Source organism: Manacus candei, unplaced genomic scaffold (assembly GCF_025592945.1).
Source record: "Manacus candei isolate 608988 ecotype Guabito, Panama unplaced genomic scaffold, ASM2559294v1 h1tg000007l, whole genome shotgun sequence".
NCBI classification, from domain to species: domain Eukaryota; kingdom Metazoa; phylum Chordata; class Aves; order Passeriformes; family Pipridae; genus Manacus; species Manacus candei.
Window position 1 is genome coordinate 7182807 of NW_026138055.1, and position 19747 is coordinate 7202553.

General features: G+C 49.2%; 2 protein-coding genes and 4 non-coding genes across 6 annotated transcripts; 3 read left to right on the plus strand and 3 right to left on the minus strand.

Moving 5' to 3' along the window:
• Window positions 1-979: 979 nt before the first annotated feature.
• Window positions 980-1051, minus strand: TRNAW-CCA (transfer RNA tryptophan (anticodon CCA)). Its single transcript has one exon. It is a non-coding gene; the product is annotated as a tRNA-Trp (tRNA).
• Window positions 1052-2066: 1015 nt separating this feature from the next.
• TRNAR-ACG (transfer RNA arginine (anticodon ACG)) lies at window positions 2067-2139 on the plus strand. The gene has a single exon. It is a non-coding gene; the product is annotated as a tRNA-Arg (tRNA).
• A 794-nt stretch (window positions 2140-2933) lies between these two features.
• On the minus strand, window positions 2934-3006 carry TRNAR-ACG (transfer RNA arginine (anticodon ACG)). The gene has a single exon. It is a non-coding gene; the product is annotated as a tRNA-Arg (tRNA).
• A 925-nt stretch (window positions 3007-3931) lies between these two features.
• Window positions 3932-4003, minus strand: TRNAW-CCA (transfer RNA tryptophan (anticodon CCA)). The gene has a single exon. It is a non-coding gene; the product is annotated as a tRNA-Trp (tRNA).
• A 2704-nt stretch (window positions 4004-6707) lies between these two features.
• LOC127482241 (gallinacin-11-like) lies at window positions 6708-12698 on the plus strand. The gene is made up of 5 exons (XM_051812384.1): window positions 6708-6918; window positions 7701-7766; window positions 10631-10737; window positions 11660-11788; window positions 12299-12698. The coding sequence occupies exons 2-5, from the start codon at window positions 7756-7758 to the stop codon at window positions 12424-12426; spliced, it is 375 nt and encodes a 124-aa protein (XP_051668344.1). The 5' UTR covers window positions 6708-6918; window positions 7701-7755; the 3' UTR covers window positions 12427-12698.
• An 850-nt stretch (window positions 12699-13548) lies between these two features.
• LOC127482251 (gallinacin-12-like) lies at window positions 13549-16259 on the plus strand. The gene is made up of 2 exons (XM_051812394.1): window positions 13549-14125; window positions 14717-16259. The coding sequence occupies exons 1-2, from the start codon at window positions 13993-13995 to the stop codon at window positions 14863-14865; spliced, it is 282 nt and encodes a 93-aa protein (XP_051668354.1). The 5' UTR covers window positions 13549-13992; the 3' UTR covers window positions 14866-16259.
• The last annotated feature ends 3488 nt before the right edge of the window (window positions 16260-19747 follow it).

Sequence of the window (19747 nt, forward strand, 5' to 3'; positions counted from 1 at the left end):
GAAACACCTGAGTTTCTTTCCATTCTGAGAAGCCAAAGATACAAAAAAATCACATTATGGAGACAGAGTGGTGGTACAAATCCTGCCTAGCAATAAGCAGCTGAGAGAATGGACTTGCACACACAGGGTTCAGCAGGTACACATTCCAGCTGCAATGTTTTCCCCACGTTACAGATGTGTGTGTTCGATCCACAGCCAGGAGACGTCTCACCAGCCCTTGAGTGCTCCCCTCGCTTCTTTGTGTTCGGGAGAGCTGGGGACGTCGGACTTAATGAACCTGGAGGTCTTTTTCGACCCCGATGGTTCCGTGATTCTGTGGCGTTGGAAACAGCAAAGTGGCGACATCTTGAGGTCAAACACCGAGGGAACCTGCGCTCACTCCACCCGTCGGTGACACATCAGCACTCAGGGACACGGGATAAGGGCTCTCAGATCTGCGTTCATCCCGTAAGTGGGAATGGGAGTCATGGGAGAACATACACGTAAGAGTTTTTTGGCACTGGAAGCATCCTGAGGCCTTGCCTGCCTTGGTTCATCAGCAAAGGGATCTTATCCCACCTAACAGCAGGGTGCAGAGCAGATGGACCTGGAGTTTTCTCAGAGTGGCAGAAAACACAAATGGCATCAAGAGAATGTGTTGCTATGACGTGCCAGGCTCACAAGAGCCAGTGTTGCTATGGATAACGTGCCCTGATATGGATCAGGAGACTGCAGGCTGGGCTTTTTGTTGAAGTCTTTGTCTGGAGTCAGACGCCCTTACCTTCCATGTGGGGTTTGGAACCAGAAGTGATACCAAGACAAGAAGCCACATCTGAGATATCCACTAATCCTGTCACCTTTGCAAACGCAGGATAAGGGAAGGCTGGAGTTATTCAGATACTTCAAACACTGCCTTCACCAGGGCTGTGGGGAACAGAGCAGGAGGGCAAAAACAACTGTTCCTGAGGTGCCCATCTCGCATTCCACAGGTGGGACACGCTGACCCCGGTGTGATTTGAACACACAGCCTTCTGATCTGGAGTCAGACGCGCTGCCATTGCGCCACGAGGTCGGGGATGGGACACTGTGCCCCCAAATGTCATCCCAGACTTGGGGCCGTTCTTTGAGGGAAGGGGAATTTTGATTCACCTGACGTAGGAGTCGGACCGTCTTTGCCTGTTGCCTTGCTGAATAAAGAGGGCTCTAAATGAGATACTTCAGAGGAAGAAGGCCAAAAATGACCACTGCCCAGAGTAGCCCTGCAGAGCCTCTCCTGGAGGAACAGGCACCTGGGCATGCTGTCTCCAGAGGGACAGGAGGGATGGCATGCCAGCATCTCCCTGGGGAAACAGGCCCCATTCACCTGGAAGATGGATCCACGTTAAGCCCTGTGGCAGGAGGGACCCTCATGCCTTTCACACAACCTGACTGGGGTCACCTTCCCAGGTGATGGATGGAATCTGCTGTGAGGTCATCTGCCCCTACATCTCCTGGATCCATGCAGATCACTCTGCCCCTCTGTCCCATCCCTCCCTGGGCTCTCACCCTTCAGCCAGGTCACTGATGTTGTGGTGGGTGTCTGCCATGGTTTGCCTCATGAAGAAGCTGAAGGAAGTGAAGGCTTCCTCTGAAAAGTGAAGAATCTTGTAACTGCAGGCTCAGTCACCAAAGAGCCCAAATAAAGACTATGAAAGGAATGTTCCTGAAATATGTGATGATGACTGGAAACAGGGAACATGAATTTACCAAGGGCAGAACACTCCCAGACGATATAACAGATTTCTTTAAAGAAATTTCTTCCTTGGTCATAATTTTTCTTGGCTTTGGTTTGACCTCTGATGGGGTCTCACAGACATGTCACTGCAGCAGGACACAGACACAGAGCAGCTGAGCTGAACCCAAAGGCAAAGTGAAGTGGCACGACCAGGGGACAAAGGTGCTGGGGTCAGTAGTCGGCAGCCCAGCTGATCTCCTTCCCTGCCTGATGCTGGTTGGTGTTGGTTGGTGTCTGTGGTGGGCACAGAGGAGGTTCTGCAGAAGGAAGGACACGGGCAGGCTGATGGGGACATGGGAATGACGAGGGGAAGGGGCCAGTGGCGCAATGGACAACACGCCTGACTACGGATCAGGAGATTGCAGGTTCGACTCCTGCCTGGCTCGACACTTTTAGCCCAGGGAACTTCCTCCTGCCCCCTCCATCAGGACCTTCCTTCTCCTGCCCATCATCCCTCCTCCCAGGCCTTCTGCAGGGCAAAGTGCTGGGCTGTCCTCTTGCCCTGCAGGAAGGAAAGAGTCCCTCCAGACCTCATGGCCTCCAAAAGGGGCACAATGGGCTCAGCAGGTGGGACCAGAGGCTGGGGACAGTGCCACAATGCACTATGAGCATGCCTGACTATTGATCAGGACACTGCTGGTTCAACTCCTGCCTGGCTCACCCTGAAACTGCCTGGTTGTTGTGGAGGTGACAAAGGACGGCTGCCTTCTTGTGTTCCTTACTCTTCCAGGCTTTTTTTCATCTCTCTGGTATCAGCATCCCAGGAACATAATTTTGTGACATCAAAGCTGTAAGCAGTGCACTCCTTCCAGAGCAGAACTTTTCAAGGCACTGACAAACAGCAGCAAGACCAATGTGAACCTCAAAGGGGGCTGAGGACCAGAGTACATGAGGTGCCAGGACAGTCTGGATGTGCTGGGTCTGCCCAACCTGCAGGGCAGCAGTTCAGGAGACGTCTGTGTTCTGCTGAGGGACCTGCTGTGGTGCCCCTGGCTGTGGTGTGGGTCCCAGCTCTGCTCCTTTTGGAGGCCATGAGGTCTGGAGGGACTCTTTCCTTCCTGCAGGGCAAGAGGACAGCCCAGCACTTTGCCCTGCAGAAGGCCTGGGAGGAGGGATGATGGGCAGGAGAAGGAAGGTCCTGATGGAGGGGGCAGGAGGAAGTTCCCTGGGCTAAAAGTGTCGAGCCAGGCAGGAGTCGAACCTGCAATCTCCTGATCCGTAGTCAGGCGCGTTGTCCATTGTGCCACTGGCCCCTTCCCCTCGTCATTCCCATGTCCCCATCAGCCTGCCCGTGTCCTTCCTTCTGCAGAACCTCCTCTGTGCCCACCACAGACACCAACCAACACCCAGGGCAGCATCAGGCAGGGAAGGAGATCAGCTGGGCTGCCAACTACTGACCCCAGCACCTTTGTCCCCTGGTCGTGCCACTTCACTTTGCCTTTGGGTTCAGCTCAGCTGCTCTGTGTCTGTGTCCTGCTGCAGTGACATGTCTGTGAGACCCCATCAGAGGTCAAACCAAAGCCAAGTTAAATTATATTCCTTGGTGTTCTCTTGACCATCATGGAAATCACCTCCTCACTGAAACCTACTACTCTAGTCAGGAGTGTTCTGGCCTTGGTAAATCCATGGTCACTCTTTCCAGTTATTTTCACATCCTTTCATTTGGGCTTGGATTTCAGTAGTATTGCTTCTGTAGTCTTCATGTTGGCCCTGAGCTGAGGTTGCCCAAACTAGAGCTCTCCAGTTGGTCTTTCTTAATCTTCTTGGAAAAAAAAAAAAACTTCTCATGTTGTTCATCAGAAACTTGTCCCATTTTCCATAATCCTACACTGATTAAATACTCTTGACTCACCTCAAGAAATCCCCTGGACTGACTAGCATTCCATGTTACCCTGCCAGGCAAGTATTGCTGTCCAGATCCTCCAGAAGTGACTGAGCTTGCAGTAAAAAAAGCTCCCAGCATTTTCTTGAGGAAGACTTCACCTCCTTCATGAGACAAGTTGTGGCAGACACCCACCACAACTCTTCACTCTGTCACAGCTCCTGGCTCAAAGACAAGCTCTGGGTATTGTGTTCTCACACAGCCCATGCCAGAGGTGTCCCACTAGAGCTGCCTAGTGCCCCTCCCACAGAGAAGCCCCCCAGAAAAACAGAAGGGTGTTGGTGGTGCCCCAGGTGTGACCCCGGTGTGATTTGAACACACAACCTTCTGATCTGGAGTCAGACGCGCTGCCCTTGCGCCACGAGGTCGGGGTGGAGGGATCCAAGGACCCCAGGCTGGGTGCTGGGAATGTCCTTTCCATGGGGACCACCCCAGGAGGGTCAGACACCCCAGGAGCAGGGCTGTAGCTATGGAGGGGAAGGGGCAGCCTGAGGGGATGTTGGTCAAGGTCTGGCTGCAGAGATCAGTCCAGGCTGCAGGACGAGCATGCAGGGTGGGATGAGGGGATCTATAGGATCAGTTGCAGGCAGGAACCAGGCTCAGGGATGCTGCAAAGGAGGATGGTGGCCCGGGGGGGACCACAGGACAGCCTGAGGTGGGCTTTGGGTATGTACCCAGAAATAGTCGTGGACAGTGTTTAGAGCAAAACATCCCCGGGCTTGGTCCAGTTACAGCTCCTGATGTCCTGCCCCAGCCACAACCCTGTGTTAGCTGGAATGGCAGCTGGACTGTCTGCAAGGAAGGAAAGATGCCCCACCAGTGTAGGCAAAGCTGACCACCAGCTCTGGCCAGCTGGAGTCCTTGCCTCAGGAAGGAAGATTGTCATGGACAAGGGAGGTGAAACCTCCCTCCCTCCTCTCCAGCTCCACTCCCACCCCAGCAAGCTGGAGACAGTCTGCTGGGTACCAGGGTGGCTGGGGAGGGACATGGTGGGTGCACAATACAGGCAGGGGCTGGGAAAAGCTGTTCAATGGAGAAAGAAACTGCAGATTCCTGCCTGACTCAACCTAATCCTGCCCACAGCCAGGCCAGAGAAGAAGTCCCAATATAACTACACTTACAGAGTTTTTTAAAGTTATAGAAATGTTATAAAATTATATGAAGTTAGAAAAAAGTTAACTTCATAATTATACACTTACCCTGAATGTGACTCCCTCCAGTGCCTAAAATTCGATGTCTGAAACCAAAAACCCACCCCCGCTCTCCAAACATATCAATAATGGTCACATATTTACTCTGTGGATTATCAATGCTGAAGATGGAGCAAAGAGGCATCTCCTCTTGCTTTTACCTTTCCAGCTGAGCAAATCCTGCCCAACAAGGTCCCTGCCTCCTCCAGTAGCTCTTCCCACAAGAGGGAGCCAGGAACCAGCTCATGGGCTCCACAAGCTGCAAGTCAGGCTGGAGATAGGTTTTGCTTAGTGAAGGACCCTCCATTCCTAGGCCAGACTGGACAATCAGCTTGTTTCCTTCCTAGAGATACAGAATTTTTTTCCCCAGAGCCCATATTTTTTTTTGGCTATTAGTCCCAATGGTCACTATTAGACTTCCCCCCCCCCAGTTTTCCCTGATGACCACCCCCAGTGGCACCTCTCCTCATCCATCCCACTCTGGTACTTGCTTAATTTCCAACTGCATGACACAATAGCTGAGATTCAGCTGCCTAAATTCAAGTACCTAATGTTGTGTTATGGGATGTGCTGCCTGGTCTCTATTTGTCCCTTCAGAAATATTGAGTATCCCACAGACTCTGTTCCATGCAATATCTTGGATGCAGCTGGATATTTGTTATGCTATTATGTTCAGGCAACTGAATCCTGCCTGAGGGTGGAAGTCAGCCCAAAGATGTGGACATTTAAAGTAGGTGTCTCCCCACAGGAGTGTATTGCTGTGTTAGACTGTTGGGCCATAAAATGCTTTGAAGAGGTGCAGAAGACCTTTTTTGGACACTTGGCTTTGCTGTGATCATTTGTATTTTTAAGTAGAATATAGTGTTGTTTTATATCAGTTTGACAGAAAACTGAAATTTCCAGATTTCCCAGCAGAACACCCCATTCCCCCCAGTGTCCCTTTCCAACTCTTTAAAATGTTATAAGTAAGGTTAGGTTTCCAGCTAGTTTGAGGAGCACAGCACCTCAACTGCAATCAAATCCTCCTGATTTACATTGCCATAATGCAAATCTGGATAAGTTCTTGGGGAAAGCAGATGTTTCCCATAATTTTAGTGTCCCAGGTTAATTCAGGGATACCCCAGTCCCATTGACTGAAAACTTCAAAATGAAAGAGAAGTCCTTCCTTCCTTCCCCTCAAAGGGATGTGAGTCCCAGACCAGATTAACAAGATTTCCTCCACAAAAGAAAGATCACTAAAGGATTTACCTTTAGTCCTCATTATCCAAAGCCATCAAGTCCTTCTACTCTGTTCTTCCCTCTCTACTCTGCTCTGCTGAGCCCCCACTTGCAGTGCTGTCTCCAGCTCTGGGGCCCCCAACACAAGAAAGACGTGGAGCTGTTGGAACAAATGCAGAGGAGGCCACTAAATTCATCACTGGGCCAGAGCCCCTCTGCTCTGGAGACAGGCTGGGAGAGCTGGGGGTGTTCACCTGGAGAACAGAAGGCTTTGGAGAGACCTTAGAGCCCCTTCCAGTGCCTAAAGGGGCTCCAAGAGAGATGGAGAGGGACTTGGGACAAAGGGCTGGAGGGACAGGACAAGGGAGAATGGTCTTAAACTGAAGGAGGTAAGGTTTAGATTAGATAATAGGAAGAAATTCTTTTCTTTGAGAGTGGGGAGGCCCTGGCACAGGTTGCCCAGAGAAGCTGTGGCTGCCCCATCCCTGGCAGTGTCCAAGGCCAGGTTGGACAAAACTTGGAGCAACCTGAGATAGTGGAAGGTGTCCCTACCCACGGCAGGGGATTGGAATGAGATGATCTTTAAGGTCCCTTCCAACTCAAACCATTACATGTTTCTATGACTCTATGTCTGTCTATCCCTCAGACAGACCCCTCAAATGGGATGGAAGTCTCCTCTGGAAGTCCCTGTATCTCCATTGACTCTCAGGGAAAGCTAGAAGATTACACTACATCAGATAGCTGGGATAGGTTTCCTCCCACATCTTTTGGAGGCTGACAGATCCCTCCACCTGAACCAGTCTTCTGCATTCCCTTCATAGACAGTGGAGAGAAGCAAGCACTGGATGAGTTGAATGGAATAGAAAGGACACTGAGTACATGAGTGGTTCCAAAGTGTAGACATCTCAAGTGGTGTGAGGGGAAGCTCCCATATAATTTCCTTGTATTTAATGTAAAACATTCACCCCCAAAAGCCTCAAAGCCGAAGATCTCCAATTATAGGTGATTCATACTAATAATGACCAAAATAGTGATTCAAACCCGGCTCAGAATTTTGCAGTTGTTTGCCTTTTCACACTCTGCATGGAAATGCAGGAAAAAATACCTCCAGTATTCCTGTCCATTGGTGAACTGGGAACAGGAACTGAGAACAGGCCTTTCCGTGATTATTGCAACACTGAGCACGAGGAAGCATTGACTACTTGGAGGGTTCTTGACTTTCTACACCCTGAGCTGTAGGTCACAGAATCATGGAGTCACAGAGAATGGAAAAGACCTCTGGGGTCCTTGAGTCCAACCATTCCTCCAGCACTGCCAAGGCCACCACTAACCCATGTCCCCAAGTGCCACCTCTATGAGGCTTTTAAACCCCTCCAGGGCTGATGGCTCCACCACTGCCCTGGGCAGCCTGTTCCAATGCTTGACAGAGCTTTCCATGAAGAAATTTTTTTCTAATATCCAATCTAAACGTTCTCTGGCACAGCTCGAGGCCATTTCCTCTTGTCCTATCACTTGTCACCTGCAAGAAGTCCACCCCTGAGTCTCCTTTTTTCCAGGCTGAGCCTCTCCAGCTCCCTCAGCAGCTCCTTGTAAGATATCATTAGGCAAAGGGACAAACTTCACCTGTATGTAAGCATTTCTTTTGTGATCCATATAGAACCATATCTCTTCTCTGGAATAACCTGGGAAAGGAGGAGAACAAATAAGAGCAAATGAAGTACAGGTAAGGCAGAATGAGATGTCACTTGAAATCTGAAGATTTTTTTACCTAGAATAGAATTTCTGATTATAATTTGAAGGGGGGGTGTGATTGTATAAACACTCAGAGCCTCATAGAGAGGACATCCATGTGCAATGGCTGGAAATCAGAAGGAACGATTCTGAATGTAAGATTACTGGACAAGCACTCCTCCTCCACCAGATTATTAACACAGCTGAGGTTTTGAATTTGTCCTTAATTTCTCATGATTTTTTTTTTTAAAACCAGCATTTTCAGTCCATCATTGAACAGAACAGGACCATTTTTTAAAGACAATTGATGAGTTGGAAAGCTGGACTTCTGCTCCAGTCTGACAAAGTACAATGCCAGATGCTGTCTGAGAGCTGAGATGAATATCTCAGGTAGGATATCCCTGGCTTCAGTGGGAACCTGAGCCAGCTGAAGGTTTATTGACAGGGTCTTTGCTTCACCCCTTTTTCTGGAGTACTTGAAAATGGACATAAACATCTCTCCTGCCACTCTGCTGCTCAGGAGACTCAATGGCACCTGCAAATTTGAAATGGAAAGCTAACAAAGAAACCAGGGAGGCAGAGAACAATGCACAGCAGCTGAGGGGGAAGTTTATATTGTTGGTATCAGGGCTGCTGGGTCAGAACAACATCAATAAATATCAAGTAGAGAAACAGGCTCGAGTAAGTGAGCTGGTTTCTTCTGCTCTGAGGGAGAACCTGTGCTGTCAGCTGCCACCTCCACATGACTCTAGGTAACACCATTCAAACTATGTGTGGACAGATTCAAGACTGTGTCATGAATCTCACCTGTACTCTGCTCTTTGTACACCTGTAAAGGTGCTGCTCATAACATCTGCAAACTCATAATCTTCACCTCATGTATCATAGAGTCATGGAATGACAGAATGGGTTGTGTTGGAAGAAACCTTAAAGACTATCCAGTTCCACACACTGCCATGGGCAGGGACACCTTCTGCTATCCCAGGTTGCTCCAAGCCCATCCAACTTGGCTTTGAACACTTGCAGGGATGGGGTAGCCACAGCTTCTCTGGGCAACTGAGAAAGTATGACCCTGCTGTACGTCCTGTGATGTAACAGTGGTTCCCAAGAGAAAGAAATGAAGGATAATGGCCATTTCACCCATAAACATATCAAATAATTGTATTTCGTTCTGTGAAAGGTGCTGTGAAGAAAAAGAAAATGTTTTTTCTTTGTCAAATTATCCTTGAAAAGCCAGAAAAGTGACAAAGCATTTCCTGAAACAAAGAAGAGTCAAATACTCATTTCTTGTTTATAGGCACTTGGGGGCTGAACAGTGGCTTCAGGCAGTAGGTGCAGGAACCCACAGTGCTGACTGCTACTAAGATGGAAACATCTTACTTTTTCTTAGTAGAAAAATGGCATTTTTAATAATAATACAGTATGTTCCATGGGAGTGAAGTCCTGGCAGCCCAAGCACAAACCAAGCTGTTAATTCTAGATTCCTGTAACATCTTGTTCCTGGAGCATGGCAGGATTGTTCATAGAACCAGAGAATGGTTTGGGTTGGAAGGGTCCTTAAAGATCATCCAGTTCCAACCCCCTGCCATGGGCAGGGACACCTTTCACTAGACCAAGTTGCTCAGAGCTTTGAGCTCGAAGCTCAGATTTGAGGATTTGAAATGTGAGAGCTGACATACTCAGCCTTGGGGAGACTTTCTGGCAATTTCCACATGCTTTTATTTGAATACATTATGAAACCAAGTGAGCATTTTTGCAGAAGTGCAGGTTGGTGCATTCTGACTGACACGTGTTTTCCATAAAACAACAATCCATTCAAACTGAAACCCTGTGAGCTCTGGGCTTGGCCAGCTAAGTGCAAGTATCTACAGCAAAGGTTTCTTCACGTGTGTTGGATCCTAAGGTCCCACTACAACTAAACAAGTGATTTCTGTCCTAGAATCAGTGATTGAACATCTCATTCCAGTGCAGCCACATCCATATTAGATGTCTACATCTATCTGAGTGTAGCACTGACCACTGCCAGTGTAGCACCTTCCAGTACCTGAAGGGGCCTATGAAAACCTGGAGAGGGACTTTTTATAATAGCATGGAGTGAGGAGAGACTGGAGCACCTGGGCTATGGAAACAGGATGAGAGAGCTGGAGATGTTCAGCCTGAAGAAGAGAAGGCTCCAGGTAGACCTGAGAGCCCCTTCCAGTGCCTAAAGGGGCTCCAGGAGAGCTGGAGAGGGACGTGGGACAAGGGCCTGGAGAGACAGGACAAGGGGGAATGGCTTCCCACTGCCAGAGGGCAGGGATAGATGAGATATTAAGGAGAAATTCTTGGCTAGAAGGGAGGTGAGGCCCTGGCACAGGCTGCCCAGAGAAGTTGTGGCTGCCCCAACCCTGGAAGTGTCCAAGGCCGGATGGACAAGACTTGGAGCAACCTGGGATAGTGGCAGGTATCCCTGCCCATGGCAGAGGGTTGGAATGAGATGAGCTTTAAAGTCCCTTCCAACCTAAACAATTCTATGGTGATCCTCTGATATTCCAGCTGCCTTCTCTCCCACGAAACAATTGCTAATTTCCTCCGGGTTGTCCATTACCAACACCTTGATCTTTGAAGTCAACAAGTACCGACACTCTCAGGTGGGTCAGTGTTGAGAACCAGCCCTCCCAGTGATCAGGCAGGGAGGTGTAATCATTTCTCCACTTGCTTTCATGACCCTGTGCCATTGTTCAGGCTTAGCCGCGTGCAGAGGTCAGACTGAACTCGCTGCCTTCCACACTCACCCCTGCCAAGGTCCCCCAGACAGCCAGCCCTGCTCCCACAGCCCTATAAATGCCACAGCGCTACCTCCTCCCCTGCTCAAAGGTTCTGGTGTTGTGGCCCTGTCTCCACGCTGCAGCTGAGACCTTCCACCATGAAGCTCTTCTCCTGCCTCATGGCTCTTCTCCTGTTCCTCCTCCAGGCTGTTCCAGGTAAGGGGCAAGACCCACGCTGGTTTCTGCCTGTGTAGGAGGCACAACTCGCTTGTGTGGTGGTGCAGAACATGCTCTTCAGCTCCTTTCGTTAGAGCAGTTCCCTATTTCTCACTCTAGAAGTAGAAGTGAAAAATGAACCTGTGGTGACCAGGTGTCAAACTAGAACCTCCCCACCAGATGTTGGCTTCTTATGACTCTTTGATGTCTTTTTGTGTCACTATTGGAACATGATACCATGGAAATCATCTGCCTCTTCTACTCCAGGGTTAGAAATTTTCTCCCTTGTGTAGGGCAGAAGAGAGCAGAGATATTCCATTTTATTACTCAAATTGAGCTACACCAGCAAAGCTGACTTCAGCTCTCTGAATATTCTGCTTCCCCTTCCTCTGCCCCTCAGCTGCACTAATTTTCTGATTCTGTTCTTCATATTTCTTCTACATGTTCATCACGCTCAATGAAACCCCTCGTTCTGGAGTCAGGCTTTTGGAGAAGGAAGGAACCAGGCAAACTGCTTGTCCCTGTTAATTGGGCCATATCTCACTTTTTGGGGCTTTTTAAAGTCACAGTTGCCTCCCAGGGCAGGTTTTCACCATGCTGTCCCTTGCATGACCAGCCTGCAGCATTGCAGGCCCAGAACTTAGAAGCATCCAAAGGCTGGGTTGTCACTCCCTACTACAGCATGAATGCTTGGTTCAGAAACTTGCCATCAACATCTGCTTTTCACTCTAGTTGTACAAAAGCTCTCCTTGGAGTCCTGTGAGGCCCCATGAGTTTCTCAGGACTTTTGGAAAAGCTGCCCTGAGTTTTGGGGGTATTTGTATCAGATCCCTAAATGGGAGCTGCAGGGTTTCAGGAGGAGGAAGACCCATGAGAATGGACTGATCCTGCAGCACAACTGGGAATCCCATTCCTCCTGTAGGTCTCGGCTTGCCCAAGGACACCCAGCATTGTCTGGAATACCATGGCTACTGCTTCCATTTGAAATCCTGCCCGAAGCCTTTTGCTGCGTTTGGAACTTGCTACCGGCGCCGGAAAACCTGCTGCATAGGTGTGTGTGTGTGTGTGTGTGGGGACCCTGCCCAAGCCAGCAAAACTTGTCCTCTTTGCCTCCAAATCATAGCACCATGGAATGGTTTGGGTTGGAAGGGCCTTAACACTCATCTCATTTCAGGAATTTGCAGCTCAGGATTTTTATATTTAGGAATCTTTGTGTTTAAGAGTCCTTACTGGATTTCCCCTCCCACCTTACATCAGGAACTCCTTCTGTTTCTTTTAAAGCCTCGTCCCTCACAATTTTACTCAGTGCCACCTACTTGAAATGTAAACATTCTGCATTTTCTTCACACCTTTATAATATCCCTCCTTCAGTTAATTCTTTTCCAAGTAGGTCTTAAATTCCCTCTTTTATAGAAGTGCTCTGATAAGCCCCAAAGTCCATCTTTGTGCCTTTGCTTTTGGAGACACAGTAACCACCACTTCCCAACAATTTCTGATGTATGAGCTGGTTCAGATGACAGTGTCATATTTTTTACTCTGACTTATATCCTCTAAATTGCAGACACAACATCAAACTTCCACATTTGTCAAGAGGAGGGGGGTCATTGTGTACCCCCAGAAATCAGATGTCTGCAAGAGCAAGTGGGACTCTGCCCTCGCAGGGGATGGAAGTGCTGCACAGAAGTGTGACAAGGATCTCATGGAATTGTAGAAAACCACAGAAATGCATGGCCAGGAAAACAACTGAGGCTTTTTTCTAGTGTTTTAGACATGTCTGGTGTTCTCAACATGCAAAATGTGTAATTAACTAGAGGTGATATGTTTCTTTATATAACAAAGGCAATAAATGCTAAATAAACAGGTTGTGTACCTACGAAAAGAGGCAGAATGTCTCTCCATTACACCCACACACAGAAATCCACACAGCTTTGCTGCTGCATCCTTGGAAACCACATCCACTAAGCCTATTTACCAGCCTAATCTTACTTACCAGGCTGATGTTATGCTTGCATGTTTTACAGGATTGGGGACAATTAGTCAGGGAATCACAGAACCATTTAGGCTGGAAAACACCTCCAAGATCATTGAGTTCAACCTTTGACGAATCCCCACCTTGTCAACCAGACCAGAGCACTGAGTACCACGTCCAGATGTTTCTTGAACACTGAACACTTCCAGGGAGTGGCTGAGGGAACTGGGGCTGTTTGGCCTGGAGAAAAGGAGGCTCAGGAGAGACCTTATTGCTCTCTAAAACTACCTGACAGGAGACTGTAGCCAGGTGGGAGTTGGCCTCTTCTCCCAGGCAGCCAGGAACAAGAGGAAATGGTCTCAAGCTGTACCAGGAGAGGTTCAGGTTGGACATTAAGAGGAATTTCTTCATGGAAAGAGTGGTTAAGTGTTGGAATGGGCTGTCCAGAGCAGTGGTGGAGTCACCATCCCTGGAGGGATTTAAAAGATGTGTAAGTGGGCACCTGGGGATATAGTTTAGTGGTGGGCTTGGCAGTGCTGGGGAATGATTGGTCTTGATTATCCTAGAGGTCTTTTCCAATTTAAATGATTCTATGATTCCAGGTATGTTGTTTAATTTGGTTTTTTTTTATAGAGAGAAGGGAAATCTTAACCTTGCTCTTTCAGCCATCCAGTTTAGGATGTGTTCACACAGCAGTGACATTACCACAGATGAAGGGACAGCAAACAGCAGGGCCAGGCAGGGCAGCAGGAATATCACATTTCACAGCAAGAGCTGCACATCTATCACAGATTTACCACCGCAGGGTGCATTGCTGAGCCACCTCCTCCACCATCACACTCAGGAATGAAGCCTCCCAAATTCCTCAGAAGCCAAAGCTGGAAAAAAAATCACACCCAGGTTTCAGCTGGACAAAATATTCACACGAGCTCAGATGAAAAACAAATCACTCCCAGCCCGCACCGTTCTCTTTGCAGCTCCTCAAGAGTCTTCCCTTGCAGGTTGCCTCCCTCCCACTCATCACTTCCCAGGACTTTGCTGGCTGCAGGTGAAGGGCAGAGGATCCCTCTGAGCCTCTTTTCCCAGCTGGCAACCTACCAGTCCAAAATGCCAGCTTCCAGGGAGAGGGGAATCAGGGAAGCCGATAACCAGTGAATGTGAAGGAAGTCAACATTGTTTGGAGCCACAGCACTGGGTCAGAACGACACAAAGGGTTGCTCAGCAGCAAATGTTACTTCTGAGACTGGAATATAATTAACTGCTGCCTGTTCTTTCCCTCTCCACGGATGCCACCCAGCATGCCAGCAGCACACAGAGGCTTCTGCACAATCTCACACTCAGCCCTGCAGTCTTCCAGCAGAGCCAAAGTGATGAGGATTCTTATGTTCATTTTCATCTTCATCTCCCTGACCCAGCACGGTAAGACCAGGAAGGCCAAGGGTGGTAAACAGAGGGATCTGGAACAGGAATAATCTTTCCTCACTGTATAATATTATAGGTACTGAGGAAAGGTGTCCTCAGTTTTCTGGGTGGCAAAATGCATGATTTAATCTCTTGGGGTAGCGCAAAAATGAGCAGGGATTCATAGAATCACAGAATGATTGGTGTTGGAAGAGACCTTAAAGGTCATCTAATTCCATCCCCCCTAAGAAAGAAGCTGTGAAAATGGGGCAGCTCACTGCCTTTGCAGGAGAAGCCCTAGAGGAGATGCTCTGTGCTCTGGGAGAATATTCCTACCTTTCCTCAGGCTGCAGCTGCCTCCTTGGCAGGGTGAGGACAACCACCCCGACCTCCTATGCACAGTCTTTGCCAGCATCCTGAAAAAAAATTCATGATAAAATGTTCCTTGAGGGTTCTGCAACTTGGGATTTTTAACATGGATGTCTGAAGCTGTCCTGTGGGATGGGGATGCCCAGGCTCCATGTGCTGGCTTTGCTGGCTGGGCACAAAGTGCCACAGGGAGCCCCATGAGTTTTACTCACTGATTTTACTTGCTGCTTCTTTGTACAGGAGATGCTCATGGACCAGAGGACTGTAACCACGCAGGGGGTTTGTGCAGAGTTGGAAACTGCATTTCTGGTGAATACCTGGCTCAGTTCTGCTTTGAGCCCATCATTCTCTGCTGCAAAACTTTGCCACCCCCCACCACCAAGAGCTGAAGGTTTCCGAAGGAGCCAGAGAGCTGCAGGCTCCACTGACAAGGCAGGAGCAGCTGTTGGGAAGGAGATCTTGTGGTTGCTGTGACTGTTGCTCCCCTGGGAGAACGTGGCTGTGGATTCGCTCGTGAACTCCTGAACACTTCGCTTTTGCTGTGGCTTCCAAGGAAACACTGTGACAAGAAGAAATTGGGGCCACCCAAACTGTTTATCACCCCTTTGGGACTGCGGTTGTTACCTGTCACAGTCAGATGAGAAATTGCCTTTCTCCTTACCTGAAAATAATAAACTTGAAGTTTAAGAGAGCAGCAAGTGCCTGTCTGTGACCTGGCAAAGTTGCTGGAGGTAAGACCCCCTCCCTCTCCCACTGACCAAGAGTGAACACAGCAGCCCTCACCTTCCCAGCAGAGCAGGGTGACTCTGTATTTCCCTTCCCAGACAAAACAGTTGTAATTGGGACAGCGATTTTGTCATCACTTTTGGTGCAAAAGCAACCTGGTTTGACATAAAATCAAGTGTGGTCTGTGTTTCTTGGGCAAGACCCCCCATATCCACTTTTCCTTTCTGGGCTGTGCCAGGATCTTACAGGCAATCATAGAACCAGAGAATGGTTTGGATTGGAAAGGACTTTAAAGATCATCTCATTCCAAACCCCTGCCATGGGCAGGGACACCTTCCACTAGCCCAGGCTGCTCCAAGCCCCATCCAACCTGGCCTTGGACACTTCCAGGGATGGGGCAGCCACAGCTTCTCTGGGCAACCTGTGCCAGGGCCTCACCACCCTCATAGGGAATGATATTTTTCCCGAGAGCACAGATTTACTTGTTTTAAACATGGAGGGGAGGGGATCTGAAAGCTGTGTCCCACTGCCCCTGACAGGCTGCCCTATCCAGCAGTGGACTGCATTTCTGGTGCTCCTTCTTTCCTCTGTGGTCACCCAGCAACAGTCCCAAAGAAATTAGCCTCTTTATCCCTAGCAGCTTTCTTCCTATGAGCTCCATCAGCCTAAATCCATTAGCTGTCCAAATCCACTCTCAGCCCTTCTGTGTCTTTTCAGCATGAAATTTTGACACTCCCCTTCCTTTGTCAGCTCCTGGTCTCCCTTTCTAGGTAAAATATTTCTCTCTGGGTCAATCATTTCTGTGAAAGTAAGAAAACAATGATGTAATGAGAGAGCTATGCCAGTTTGCTGAGGCACTGGTCAGAGCCAGGGAAAAGTCCTCCTTGGGAGATGAAATTCTTGCTCTGATGAATCAAACAGGAAAATTCCCATTGCCCTCAGCAGGGTCAGGACCCATCGCCAGAGATCCAACAATTCATTCATTCCAGTGTCTCCATTCACCCATGAGCAGCCCAACTGTTCTCCAGCACTCCCCTGGAGATCCCCTGCAGTTGGATGAACCCTCAGGAGAGCCAGATTACCCAGACCTGGCTATTGGCTTGGGAGCCAGTGCTGGAAACAGTGTTGGGCTGAGCCCAGATCCAAATTCCTCCCCAGATCCAACCCTTGTCTCTGACGCACACTGATGTACGAGGACAGCACAGGGAGGGTTTTAAATCAAGGCACTCTTCCAAATTAAACTGTTTATTTCTCACATTCATCCACAGAGTTCATTATTTGTGCCCCTTGTCTGGGAATGTTCACCCATCATGGTTCAGCCTGGTTTCCTAAGGAAGTGAAATGTGGGCTCATGCAGCTCACCTTGCACATCTCCCTGATGGTCACTGGGCCTTCTGCCTCTGATATGTTTTGGACCTGCTGGCCAGTCAGTTTTCAATCAGGAAAGGTAGAAATGCTCAGTTTATAGGCAAAATTATCCCTCTAGCAACAATGAAAATGTAGGCTGCTGACAAAAGGCATAATCTCTTTAGCATGGTCCCACTCTTCCGAGTCTGCGTGTTCCATTCCTTGCTGATCTGGCTGGAAATAACCCCCCCAAAAAATCACAGAATTTTCATAGAATGATTTGGGTCAGAAGGGGCAGGGCATTACTAAACTCCTCTGAGTGACGATTTTCATCCCCTCAGCACAGAGCTGTTCATGACACCACACTCCTACTCAAACGCTGTTTTCCAATCCTTTAAACCCAAAAGCCAAAAAATATTCATTATTGAAGCACTCAATAAAATGCATCCCTAGTGTGAACCTTTGCCAGAGGATTTCCATGCAGGACCACCAGTCCTGGTCAACAGGGACCATTTCCCAGAGTGTAGACTCACATGTAGTCAGTGGATTCAGCTGAATCCAACCCTTCACCTGCAGGATTGCACATAGGAGTAGATGGCACAGTCAGACAAGCTAAGGGGCAAGACAGGGTGGCAGAAATAATGAGAAGGTGAAGTCTATGATCCCTTGAGAGATGCAGGCTGGTGAGAATTTAAACAAGGCTAGAAGTCAGCTCTGAAAACACATTGAGGATTTGTCCTCATGGGAGAAAGCCAAATGGAGGGGAGGATTTCTGTGGGAATGGCTTTGCTGAGCTTTCAATTCCAGCTGTCTGTACCTGATAGAACTCAGAAGGCTACAAAATAGGGATTCTTTAGTACTACCCTATCAGACCTACACCAGCTCCTAAGGGAGATGCAAAACCCATCCAGGCATCTTGAGGCATATATTTGGGGTCTCTGCAGCCATACAGGCAGCCAGGATAGATCCCCACCCTCCTGCCTGGTCTGTCGACCAGCACAAGCCTCATGGATAGCTGGGGGTGTTAGTTCATCAAGGCATGGCATGAATTCCCTCTCTGGAATTTGTTTGCTGTTCCCAGGCAACAGGCCAGGGTTTGTTTGGCAGAGGGAGTGAGACAGAGGTGAAATCCTCCACTTCTGCCCTAAGAACATCATTGTGGCTGGAGCTCTGGAATCAGGAGCAGGACGGTGGTTGGATGAGCTCCTGCTTGGAGGAGCTGAGGTTCCATAGCTGTGGGCAACCCCTTAGACCCAGGTTGTCTCTTACATCCCTGGCAATCCCACACAAACCAATGCAACCACCTACATGCCCAGCTTTTCTTTCATCCCCATGCAGGAGAAAGGGGGTCACATTCCACCTGCTCACGTGGCTGCTCCTCCAACTCCTGTGGAGTGAAAGATCTCACAGCCAGCTCCAGGGGTGTGCTAGGGAGATAAAATACTCTGGCATTCAGAGACTGTATCTGCACGAGTAAATGGAATCACATGAGGCTCAGGCTCAGACATCAGCGCATACTCTCATGTGCTGTCAGCAAAAGGAGCCCTTGGCCAAGCTGTTCCTTGGCACAGTTTGGAGGTGGGCACATTCCAGGAATCATCTGTAATAGACAACTGGCATCTGAATGTGGTCATGCAGCTGGTGGGGAGAATTCAGCTGTGAGAACACAAGGTATGCTCTGTCCATGTACTCTGGGGCAAAGAACAACATTTTCTGTGTCTGGCTCTGGACTCCTCAACGTGAGACAGACACGGACCTGTTGGAGCGAGTTCTGAGGAAGCCAAGAAGAGTGGTCTGTAACGAGAGCCTGCCCAAGGCCATGGGGGATTTCTGGGCCAGGGCTGAGTCCAGGGCTGAGCCCATGGTCATTTTTTCACTGGCTAAATTGCAAGGCTCTATCAGTGCCTGCTTGGCTTGGGGTTTGGTAAAAAGCCACAGGTGGGATGTGGAGGTGGAGGTGGCGTCACAAGCTGGCAAGGGTTCATTCACCAAAGGATTTGCTACCGCTGGCATCAATTTATACCAGGATTCATTTAAAATAATGCTGCTGAGATCCTGACCCAAAGGCAGATGAAGTCAGTGGAGACATCCTTCCAGCTTGGGGCTAAGGGTGGATGCAGATTGATTTGACTCCTCCCCAGCCTCTGAACCTCTCAAGTGCCCAGGAGACGATTTCTGTGCCACGTGTCTCTGAGCACAGATGAGCCTTTGTGCATGGTGGGCTCTGAAACAAGACATCTGGTGGCAGGTTGGGAAGCAGGAAAAGGCAGGAGGCTGCTGGGCCAGCCCCAGTAGGCTCAGCAGAGGCTGAGGCCAACACAGCATCGGGACCATGCCAGAGGGAGCAAGACCAGCTGTTGTTCAAGCAGTTGCCCAGGGGACAGAAATTTCCTGCCCCTGATTTCTGAAGGAAATCTGGTTTTTGTTGGTACTGTCTAGTTCTGGCTTTTTTTCCCAAGGCACATTCTGCAACTCAACCATGTACCAGAGCTGCAGAGCAGGGGCTTCTGGTGGTGGGGAGGACACATCCTGGTCCTGTGGAGCCTGCAGCATCCAAACATCTCCAGGCACAGCTCACCCTCTGCGATGGTGCTGCTCCCACCACACGAGAGCAGCTGAGTTGGAGATAAAACATGGCATTTTGCCATCCATCACTGGGAACATCACGGCCACGTGGCCCTCTGGCTCTGCTCTAAACATCATCCCTGGAGCACATCAAGCCGCCTGCACACACATGTTCAGGTCACACACTCAGAGCAGGACACTCAGATGAGCATCCACACACTCCTCCCTGCCTGGGCTGCAGCTCAAGAGTTGCAATCTCTTTTCTGTTAGATAAACTCTGCCTAAATTCTTTCCTTGGGAAGTTCTTTGCTGTGAGGGTGGTGAGGTCCTGGCACAGGTTGCCCAGCGAGGTTGTGGACTCCCCATGCCTGGAGGTGTTCAGGACCAGGCTGGGCTGGGCTTGGAGCAACCTGGTCTAGTGGGAGGTGTCCCTACCCATGGCAGGGGGTTGGAACTGGATGGTCTTTAAGGTCTCCTTCAAGCCAAACCATTCTATGATTCTGTGATTCTAAGAAATCCCACTGCACCATCTCTCACATTGGAGATGCTGATCCTCAGACGTGGGTTATGGTCTTCCAGGCACTGCACCCAGCAGTACCACCAAATAGGCAGAACACCAACACTTGTAGAGAG